The sequence below is a fragment of the Barbus barbus genome (genome assembly GCF_936440315.1).
Source record: "Barbus barbus genome assembly, chromosome: 30".
NCBI classification, from domain to species: Eukaryota; Metazoa; Chordata; class Actinopteri; order Cypriniformes; family Cyprinidae; genus Barbus; species Barbus barbus.
The window spans coordinates 3,120,023-3,132,056 of NC_136758.1; the positions used below are offsets into that span (position 1 = coordinate 3,120,023).

The window sequence follows — 12,034 nt, forward strand, 5'->3', positions numbered from 1 at the left end:
ACCAGTTGCAAAACTTTAGTAGTTGTTTAAAGCACATATCCCAAAAATTTGAGTAGCTCTGCAATCTATTTTCAATCTCACCACGATTTAGCCCACATCTCTCACAAGATTTCATGCTATTGCTGTCTGTTTTGAGCTTACTTGGATACAGGAGGCAACATGATGCCAGGAGGCAAGTTACTCCATCCTTAAAATTTTAATCAGTGGTAACAGTAGCATACTCGCTCGCTCACTCTCTTGTGCTCTCTTTGTTTGAAACATAGCCAATAGCCCTGGATTGCTATCTGGAAGAGATGCCCTCTTCAGTCAATACACAGATCCAGGATACTCACTGCCTGTGCAAACTAAACTAACACTAACAAGGACAAAAGATCACAGCTACACTACCGTTCAAATTACAGTTCAAAATAAATGTTTTCTATTGTAATATATTGTAAAATGTAATTCATTCCTGTGATGTAAAGCTGTATTTTCAGCATCATTACTCCAGTCTTCAGTGTCACATGATCTTCAGAAATCACTTTAATATACTGATTTACTGCTCAAGAAACATTTCTGATCATTATCCATGTTGAAAACAGTTGTGCTGCTTCATATTTTTGTGCAAATCATGCTACTCTTTATTTTTTGTGATTCTTCGGTGAATTGAAAGAACAGCATTTATTTGAACTATATATATTTTGTAATATTACAGTGTAAATATCTTTACTGTCGCTTTTGATCATTTTAATGCAATCCTGATAATTATGTTTTTTTAAATATATTGTTTATATATTACTGACCCCAACAGTAGTGTATATTAATAAACTATAATGCAACACAGAACAAACAAACATACAAACTAACATTAGCTTCATTAGCTTTTTTATTCTATCTATTTTATTTTCTTTTTATTTATTATACAATTAACAAAAAACAAAAAGGGCCTCTAACACTATCTTGCATATTCTTTTTCTATATGTTTTCTTTTTATTTATTATATAATAGAAAAGACTTTGCTACGTGTACTGCGTTAAGCTAACTGAGACTTGTCATAGCACTTGCATGTTGCTCTTTTGTTGGTTTTGATTGCTTCTTATGTCCTCATTTGTAAGTCGCTTTGGATAAGAGCGTCTGCTAAATGACTAAATGTAATGTCAATGTGAAGTAAATACTATGGAAAAACAAATGTAATTTCTACATTGATTAAGTAAGCTCAGGCAAGTTTTTTGTTTTTTTCTAAATTAGTAATCAATTCATGTTGTAGAAATTAAAGTTTGAACTGAAAGTTTTGAAGTATATTTTAATTGGAATTGTTTAAGTATCAAAGTTATGAAATAACTCATCTTATTAATGCTGGTGTTCCTATCATGCCATGAGAACACTAGTATCAAATAATTTTCAGGTTTATGGAATCAAACCTTGTAGCATATAGTAGCAAAGAAACAATTGAACAAACGATCCTCAAATGTATTGCTGGGCTATCATGGTGGTATCAGTGATTTCATATTTATTCATCCTCAGTTGCTGTAAACTAATTGGTCAGTGTTATTTTCTTGTCTAAGTGGGCAGTTCTTGGACAGAATTAGACTCTATCAGACCCCTTAAAAATGTATAAATGAATCAGTAATTAATCCTATGTGTGTGTGTGTGTGTGTGTGTGTGTGTGTGTGTGTTCAGATTCTTCACGGTCGGGGAAAAAAGAGAGTCGGTGTCCAACGCCTGGCTGTGATGGCACAGGTCATGTGACGGGTTTGTACCCGCACCATCGCAGCCTGTCTGGATGCCCTCATAAAGACAGAGTCCCGCCAGAAAGTAAGCACTCTATAGCTCTTTCTATACTTCAGTGCCACATGTGCTTGCATTCGTCCTTTAAACCGGTGCTATTTTTCATGCTGGCATTTATGAAAAGAGGTCATAATCATTGGTTGACTGTGTGTCTGTATGTGTTTGCCTGTGGGACCCAGTCTTCAGTTCATTCTGCATGTTGTCCTCCTCAACACCACACACACACACACACACACACACACACACACGCACACACACACACACACACACACACACACACAAACAAACACATTCCTGTTCATTCCTATGCAATACTTTTTCAGCTCTATAACTTTTTGACCACATTCCAATAGCAATTTTAACAATAGCACAATGACTATTAAAACATTAAAATCTACCTGATTAGCATTTATGGCAAAATTTACAGTAAGTAAAGCATATTTTGGTGTCCCTGGAACATAATTCAGGTCTGAAGGTCCATTATATGTGGACATGAAAGCATACTGCATAGTAGGAATGACCCATCTATCCTTCAGCTTACGAGAAAACTTCTCGCAACGGAGGAGCAGTCATCGCAATATCAGACATGCATGAATGCGTTTATTGTTTCTGTTGATAATTACAACGCTATCTTAATGGAGGCCAGTTTAATAAGCTGGTTAGATTTCTCATTTTGTTTTAGACGCTCAATTAAATCCAGTTGAATAAACTGTAATAATTATAATCTGATGAAAGAGTGGCAGACAGGAAGAAGGAGTACGATTTCCCCTCATTCACCTTGAGCAAACCTCTTCATGCAATTCATTAAAATGCATACAACAATTGTGTGTGTTTTATTCACCAATAACCAGATGGCAAATCAAACTAACTGATGACTTTGACCACAGACTGGAATTAGTTAACAAAAAGATTTGCTTTTAAAGTGTCCAGATGGCAAGACAGTTTGTGAGCTGGCACAACAAGGGCGTTTTTAGATGGCCATCACTTTAGTGTGGATGGTGACATATGACACACGCTTACTGAATGATTGGTTCTTTGAGTCACTTAGTGGCTGTTCTTTCTTTATAATCCTGTTAGGCTAGTATCTTCCGGTTATATTAAAAACCATGTTTTGTTGTCTTATGCAGGGCCGTATAAACCATTGGGCTAGGCGGGGAGGAAGGAGGGGGCCCGTGATTGGCTGTGGGTAGATTGACTGGAGCGCCGATTGCCAAAACCACCACGCCCCCCACTCATTAGCGCTGTTATTTAGTTGAGCTTTTCCGTAAATTCCATGCATTACCATTTGAGATTGAAACGTAAAGTCTGAATTTTGTTTACCAATCAAATGCATTTATTCTATATTTGACTTTTGAACGATATATGCACGTATCTATCAGGTGATCGCTGGCCAGTAGCTCTGTCTGCATTAACCTCCACACTTCTTCGTTCTGGAGTAATCTGGAAATGGTCGCGCAAAGAACAATATTCGATAAGTACAAATGTCAGCAATTCTGGGAGAGAGGGGCTCAAAAAATAAAAAACTTTAAATACAAACAACAGAAAAAAAATAATAAGTTAGTCAGTAAAATCCCCAGCTATCAGGTTATCTTACTAAAGCTGATGATGGAGTGGATGTTGTTGGAACAGCAAGTGAACCAGCCACAAGGAGCAGAAAAAAACACAGTATCGTCGTCCCCACAGATTTTAGGTTAGTTTGATTATTACCTGGATGTATATTGTTTTTGGGTTTGAACAAACCCTATATATTCATTTAAAGGTTTGCAATCATTTTGCGCGTCAAGATGTAGGCTATATCATTTAAGCGCGTTTTAAGCAGGTTTTAAAACAAATGGTTTAAACTGTTCATGGACATTAAGCTGGCCTATGGGGCAGAATTTGTTCTGGTAAATGCATGCGTTAAGATGGTTTCAACCTGATTCGCACGGCACGTACTTAGCGACTGACTTAACTTTTCGCTCCTTGTGCTTAAACGTTCAGACATAGTTATGTGTCAAAATGCCCGTCGTCTCTGCGAGTATCCTCATAAACATTGTTATTTGTGTCTTAAATGAAAGTTAATAAAGATAAAGCATGTCCTGGATTATATGATGAGATCTTAAAAGAAGATATGGTCAAAATGAAGATACAGTCGTCATATACTTACCCTCAAATTGTTCTAAACCTCTGTGAATTTCTTTGTTCTCCTTAACATAAAAGAAGATATTTTGGAAAACGATCCTATGATCATGATCAGTTTATTGTGTTACTAATTGAATATTTGCTGAACAAGTTGACTCTGTGTGAATTTATTGGCTGAATGATGCATTTTAAATTTAGTAAATAAACCAATTCAAATTAATTTAAGGGATAGTTCACCCAAAAATGCTAATTCTTTCATCATTTACTCACCCTCATGTTGTTTCAAACCTGTATGAGTTTCTTTCTTCTGACAAGCACAGTTGACAGTAGCCACTGACTACCAAAAATAAATTAATAATAATAATGATGATTAAAAACTACCATGGCTACCATCAAATGATTGATACCAACATTCTTCAAAATATGTTCTTTTGTGTTCAGCAGAAGAAAGAAACTCATACAGGTCTTGAACTACTTGAGGGTGAGTAAATGATGACAGAATGTGCATTTTTTGGGTGATCTGTCCTTTTAAGTGTTGCTTTTGACAATTTTAAGACAATAGTCGAGAACTTTTTTTTTTTTTTGTCAAGTAAAACCACTCACCTTTACAAAAGTACAAATCTTTAAAAAAGCTGTACTTGGTTTGAGACACACTAAGACATGTGTCTCAGTCGGTGGAGGTAGCGGATGCTGCCTGCTGCTCGGTAATGAACATGTCAGAGTATGTTGAAGATGAGGGTGAAGGATTAAGGAGCTGATAATGATGAAGATGAGCACCGGAAGAGCGCTGGTCTGCTCGCCCCGGCCCATGCTCTCTGCCCCCACTCCAGCGTCCTAATGAACAGTAATCTAATTGCTGTCGGCAGGGAGTTTAGACGGTCATGGACAGAGGACACAAAGGCATGTTCAGATGAATAATAGAGTTTGGGATCAGAGAGAGGCAGTGTTTAGGTGGTGATTTCATTGATTGCTAACGTGTGTCTACTGCTAATGAAAGACAAATGCAGAGCTGAGACAATCAAGAGCAGCAGCACCTCACAGCAGATGACTGTGTGCATGAGCTAACGTTAGCTGACGGCTTCAGCTAGTGATGAGAAGGCAGTCAGGGTCAGAGATCTCTGTGAAAGAGTCTTGCTGCATCACTCACAATCCTAAACTAAAGCATCAGATTTTACTTACAACATCTTGAAGCTAGCAGCAGGAAATCCAGTTAAACAAAATAGAAATAGAACAGAATTGAATTGAATAGAATAGAATAGAATAGAATAGAATAGAATAGAATAGAATAGAATAGAATAGAATAGAATAGAATAGAATGTTATCTGTCACATGACTTGCGCTGCATGGTGCATGTGCATGCCACTGTTCTTCCATTAGCAGTTCTTTGCATGCCGCTGTTTGATGTCTCTGGTTCTGAGCGTGCTGGTGATAATGACGAGTGTTTCACACTAATGCAGATGACTAACTGTGGGCCTCTAACTCCTAATCTTCCACCCTATTTCTCTTGCCCGCTGTCAAGTTCTTGCAATGTATGAAAATGTTCTTAAGTGCCCTACGCCTGGCTGCACGGGCCGGGGTCACGTCAACAGCAACAGGAACTCTCACAGGAGGTGAGTTCCTCTGTGTGGATGAGAGAAACGCTTCTGTCTTCATTCTTAGCATCTTTATGTACTATGCCAAAATCACAGTGCTGACTACTTGTTCACTTTCCCTCAGCAAATTTTTCAAGTTTATCTTTGGTTTCTGGTGGTACAAAGCATTAGTTTCTGATTTAATGCATCCACATTTCAGGTTCTTAAATATTAAATGTGAATTTTATTTATTTATTTTTATGTTAAAATACTTAGATACTAATATCTAAATGTGCAGAGGCTATAAGTAAGCTTGACTGTCTAAATTGTGTAAATAATTTATTTAAACCCTAACCTTAACTTCAGTCTCCACCAAAGGTGTTACCAGTGCTGGGTATTACTTCTGATTACAAATTACACGATGAAAATTGTAGTTAGTAATGCAATCTAGTAGATTACACGTTTTAGGTAATTTTTATTACATTAGTATTTCTTTTAAAATAACTTATTACATTGATTTGTATAGCATTGTTTTGTATCACATTAATATAAAAATACATTTACATTTACATACACGAGAAAGAAAATATATTCCGTTCTTTGTTATCAACAACATGAAGTGCATTAAACACCACATTACATCAGGGTTTATGAAAGAGCTGCAGGTGCTTCATGAGTGGATGATAAACTGGCACAATCATAAAAATATAAAATTACAAATAAATTATCATTTATTTTGTTTGTTTACCTGCATATTGATGTAAAGAGAAAAAAAATGAATAAAAAATAACATTTATTATTATTATTTGAATTAGGGATCATCTAAAAATTATGAATGCTTTACTGTGTGAATAATAATGTAATGTAATCAATAAAAAAGTAACTATGATCTGATCATTTTAAAATGCAATATAATCTAAAAAGTTAACTTTTAGGATTTTGGGAATATGCTTACATAATCTATATTAAATCACTGAAGTCGCCTTTATTTTTAAAGCACTTTATACAATAAACATTGTTTCAGTGCTGCTTTACAATGTTAAACAAGAAAGTAGCACAACCAATGATGCAAACTGCAAAAATGACGTAAATCCAAAATCTACTTGTAAGATAATAAGTGTCATTTTTCAGCTCAAGTCAGTTGAATGACTGTGTAAAGTTGATTCATTATGAAACCTGTTTGATTCAGCAATAAGCAGCTCTACTAACTCTACCATGTTGTTATTCAGCTCGAGTCAGTTCAGTGTTGATTCGGTATGATCAGTCACAAATAATCTATACTCAGCACTGTGTGGGAATACCTGTTCTTCTCAAAGCGTGCCGGACATGGATGTGTGTTTGGGAAACCAGTTTGGAAATCATGTTTGATGTTGCTAGTGATGTCTGATGTAAAATATAGAGTACTACAAATGCACATTGGCTCAAGCAGCTTTTAAAGCAGCATGTTCTTCTGTGGAAGGCTTTGTGTTTGTAGTGAGCTGATGAAATGGTTGATTCAGAGATTTGGAGAGGGTGCTGCAGTAATGCTCTCAGCAGCTGCTGTGTGGAGCGTCAGCCATTAGCACCTCACTGACACCTCACCAGGGGAGACGGCCCGCTCCAGACGGCCGCCACAGACCCCTGAACCACACACACACACATACCTCGCTTGTACTCGCAAGAAATTACATTTCCTACGGCCCAATAGAAACCTGGCAGCGTGCTTCATGTCATGAACACTCACACACACCTTCAGCTACTTGCATCTCTGTGCTCGAAGAGTATAGCACTACCTAGAGGAACCGTTACTTTTTTGTTCATTGGAAAAAATAAAATAAAATAAATTCTTATTCAGTATTGTTTTGTCTTTGAATTCAGTTTATTGTTCATACCCCACTGACATATTTTTCTTCTTTTAAGTATAAACTCAAAACTTAAAATGAAACTTAATCAAGCTTAATTTTGATACTTTTTTCATATAAAAAAATTGAATATGTGCTTTATAAGTACTAATAAACAGCCAATATGTTAATAATAGGTATGTTAGTAAGCAACTAGTTAATAGTGAGAACTGGTCCTTATACTAAACAATAAAAAATAAGAATAAATAAATAAATCATTCTTTGCATTGCAGCTTGTGAGAATTAATAAAGTTAGTAATGTATGAACTTTGCTTTTTTCCTATACATTTCTATGGAGACAAGAAATGTTGACATACAGTAAAAGTATAAAGCTATAAAATAAAGTTTATTAGTGTAAATAACGCTGATCATTTAAACTCAAATGGAAAATATCAAAATTAATTCTTTAGCTTTATGATAGCAGACATTTGTATCTGGTTTTACGTCAGAACCCAGTGGCCGACTGCATATAATGCTTAGAACAGTCTTACATGTTAGTAATCTAGTTGATTTCTTTACGCCAGTTGCATAAAATGTAGATTTGTCTCATTTGAATCTGAAAAATAATAACTGCTAGTTGGTCAGACTAGCTCTTAAGATGTTTATGTAACCAGATTTTACAATTGTGACCCAACACAATACCAAACCTAACCTTCATTTCATGTGTCTGGGTCTTATTTTCTTGCACGGATTTGCTGAAAGTGCCCAACCAAGTTTAGAAAATCACAGGGGAATTTCAACCAAAATATTATATGGTTGAAACAATACGGAAAATGTTTTCTATTGCCTTTTTCTCAGGAGGCAGATCTGAGAAGCAGAAGAGTTTCTTTCAGCGAAAACTTCATTTTTTTCCCTTTATAATCGTTATTTAATACATAATCCACTGTTTTGCACAAGAAATAACTGAGACATAAGAGATCTCAATCTTTTTCTTTTCTTTTTTACAGATCACAGTTTTGACCATCAGTATTCTAATTCTGACTTCATACTGTATAAAGCAGATTATAAGAGATGTATATCAGTGATGAGGCTATAATGCACAGAAATGAAGATGAATCTGTATTTGATATGTCCCTGACTTGTCACATATAATCATGTCTTTTAAAGACATGTTTCTGACATTTCTTCCTGTTCATCCAGCCTGTCAGGCTGTCCAATAGCGGCTGCAGAGAAACTGGCCAAAGCCCATGAGAAACATCAGTCATGTGATGGAGGCAAATCCAACCAGGCTTCAGATCGTGTGCTCAGGTAACCGCTCCTCATTGCCTACACTGACACACCAGATCAAGCTGAGTATCTTAAAAATAGGTAACAATTTGTGTTGAATTTTCTGTGCAAAGTTCATAAAATGGATAGTATGCACACATTCATATGATACACTATAAACTGCTGCTGTTCCAGGCCCATGTGCTTCGTCAAACAGCTGGAGATCCCACAGTACGGCTATAAAAACAACGTGCCCACTTCAACCCCACGATCCAACCTGGCCAAAGAGTTAGAGAAATACTCCAAAAACAGCTTTGACTACAACAGCTATGACAACAGCAACATCTACAGCAAACGGCACACTGCTGCACCCAAAGTCCACAGTCGGGACGCACTGCCCAAAACTGATGATGGTAAGACCTCAGCATTCACGCGTCTGCGCTGTGATATCAATGTACACCACTGTTCAAACGTTTGAGGAAATCATTCTAATATGCTGATTTGGTGCTCAGTTTTTATTAGTGAGTGATACTGAGATACATTTTGTTTTCTTTCAGTATTCTTTGAATAGACTTTACTATCGCTATAATATTTTTAAAATGCCATTGTCAACTTTTGTTATTGGTTATTGTTAACTAAAATTAAAACCATAAGAAAATAAATTACTGAAAAATACTGAAATAAAATAGAATTATAAATTATATATAAAATAGAATATTATATACTATAAATAATCTAAAACAAAATACTAAAATTACTAAAAACTCTAGACTTTTTTTTTAAATGACAAAAGCAACAAAATTACTAAAACAGAAATAAGTTAAGTTAACAACTTTATTAATCCCACAAGGGGCAATTCAAGTAGGGTAGCAGAATCACACAGCAAACACAAGACATCACATAGAAGATACAAAAAAATAAATAGAAGAAAAAAAAAAAAAAAAAAAAAAAAAAAAAACCGACATGCTTCATAATTCAAAATATGAAAATCTAAACATAAAGTCTAGTTCAAAATAGTAATAAAAACTTAGTAGTAGTATAAATCATAATGACCCCAGAAGTTTGAATGGTAGTGGTGTATAAGATATACAGCAACCCCCCCCCCCCCCCCCCCCCCCACAAAAAAAAAAAAAAAAGATCTGGACACTTACTCTTTAAAATGTCTGAATGTCATTGCATTAGATGATGGCAAAATATCAATGTAAATGTTCTCTCAACGTCTACAGGAGCTTTTCTCAGAATTAACTTTACTTTGCTTGAGCAATTTTTGTAATGGCTTTTGACCAACAGAACCCCCCAAGGAACAGCTGTACAGTGACACTTTTTTTTTTTTTTTTTTTTAATTAAACAGCAGGAAGTAAGGAAATATATGTTCTGTGATGACGGGGTGGATGGCCTGTCAAGGAAAATTGCAAAGATCTTATATCACCATAATTTATTCTAACAACACGAACATTTATAGACATAACGTGTTACAGATTTCAGTTTAATAAAAAGGTTATTCCCACGTATATGATTGAGACTCAAATCTGTAAAAGATTTTTACAGAGTTAAAGCTAATTATTGAGCTGATTAATATATTTTTTTCTGGATTACATATACCAAAACTATGACATATAAAATGATAAACAATGGTGGAAATAAACCCTGAAATCCATTGAATATGATTTTATTTGTGCGCCAGATGTTAAAAGCCAAGTGTGTAGCAGTTTATTTTATTTTAGTATCATTGAGATACTATTGTTTACATTTTTTTTTCATTTTAGTTTTTGTAAAATATTTAATAGTTGTGTTTTTTACATTTTTTTTGTCCAATGTTTTTATTATTATTATTTTTTTCTAGTTATAGTTTTATTTATTTTAGTATGTCAAGCTAAATTTTTGAAGTCACAAAAATGCTTTTTATTTTTTCAGTTTTAGGTAATTTTAATAACCCTGGCAGGTAGTTATTATTAGTGAAAGTATGAAGTCAGTTCTCTATAACTTCACACATCTTCACACTTGGACTATAAGCTAAAAACTACAATGTGTGTCGTCTTTTGCTAAATCTATTGTTTTATCATTTCAAACCATTTCAAATAAATGTCACTTGGTTTCATATTATTTTGTCCAATAAATCAAAGAGCAAGTATTAATCATCCATATACTTTTTGTAGCTGATGTATGATCATTATTATCACCATGACTCCTGAACATATGACAATGTTAAGGTCTGAGAAAACTGTAATGCTTGGTGATGAACTAAACCCTGTTAGAAAAGCCTCCGAGATCTTTCTTCACTGTATTTCTGAGGTATGGAAATGTATGGAAATGATCTGGAGGCAGATGCATAATGAATGAGGTGGTTTAGGCAAATCACAGTCTGGATTTAGGGCTGCTGCTAATTGCAATTCTGTGCATAAGACTGTGAGATCCATGGCCATGCTTTAATGACCAGACTGGGGGGAGAAGATAGAGTAAAAGGAAGGCAGAAGAGAGAGATAGCGAGCAATGGCAGCAGGATGCCCGGTGGGAGATGTCACTTTGATGCCCAGCTGGTGGTTGTGGCTCATTGTGTCTTTTGTCAAATTGCAAAGAGTGTCTCTCCGTCTCTCACCTACATCCCGACACCCCCCTCAACACCCCATCATTTAAAATCTCCTCATCATAATCAAAATCATCATAATAAACAAGCCTTTCTTCAGGGATTTGACTACAGGACACGATCTAACATACTTTGTTTCCATTCACTTTATTTTACAGTATGTTCACTTACAGTGTACATACTTGCCCCATAAAGTACTGAGTACATAATATAAGCTAACTACACTGTAAAAAAACATTAAAGATAAAACAAAGATTATCAGAGTACTTCCAAAGTAAATCCTACGCAATCTTTCATGTACATGGGTTACTGTTAGGTTTAGGTTAGGCTTTGAGTTAGTACCTAGTTATTAGCTATATATTGCAGCTACTACAGTAAGTACATGCATAACTTTATTTTAGATGTCCTTGTTACATTGTAATTACTCAAATATGTACTCTGTAATATTAATTAACAACATTTACTTGCATGGGTCATGCCATTTCTTATACAAGGCTGAAAAAATGGACTATAATTATTTTGAATCCTTTTCAATATAATTTTTATTTATTACCATAATTTCCTGAATTTTTACTGTGCATTTTGGAGTTCCATCAATAGCATGCCAGTAATGTCTAAAATTACTGTCTATGCAGTTTACTATAGACTTAAAAAATAAAAAAATAAAAAACTGGAATCATTTGCTGCTTATTAATAGTAAAATAGCTGTTAAGTTTAGGTATGGGTAGGATTAAGGGATCTAAAATATGGCAGTGTATATATGCTTTATAAGTACTAATAAACAGCCAATATGCTAATGATATGCATGCTAATAAGCAGATAGTTGATAGTGAGAACTGGTCCCTAAACTGAAGTATTACTGAAGTATTAGTATGTGTGTGTGTGTGTGTCATATCTTGTTTTTT

At 35.0% G+C, this 12,034-nt stretch overlaps 1 protein-coding gene across 1 annotated transcript in view; it reads left to right on the forward strand.

The window, feature by feature from the left end:
• Nucleotides 1-12,034, forward strand: part of myt1lb (myelin transcription factor 1-like, b) — a gene marked incomplete at its 5' end in the record, with an annotated part of 94,867 nt that overhangs the window by 55,741 nt on the left and 27,092 nt on the right. Inside the window, 4 exons of the mRNA XM_079385577.1 lie at nucleotides 1,660-1,794; nucleotides 5,408-5,498; nucleotides 8,480-8,587; nucleotides 8,741-8,958. Of these exons, the coding sequence (XP_079241703.1) occupies nucleotides 1,660-1,794; nucleotides 5,408-5,498; nucleotides 8,480-8,587; nucleotides 8,741-8,958 (552 nt within the window). The remainder of the gene's footprint in view (nucleotides 1-1,659; nucleotides 1,795-5,407; nucleotides 5,499-8,479; nucleotides 8,588-8,740; nucleotides 8,959-12,034) is intronic.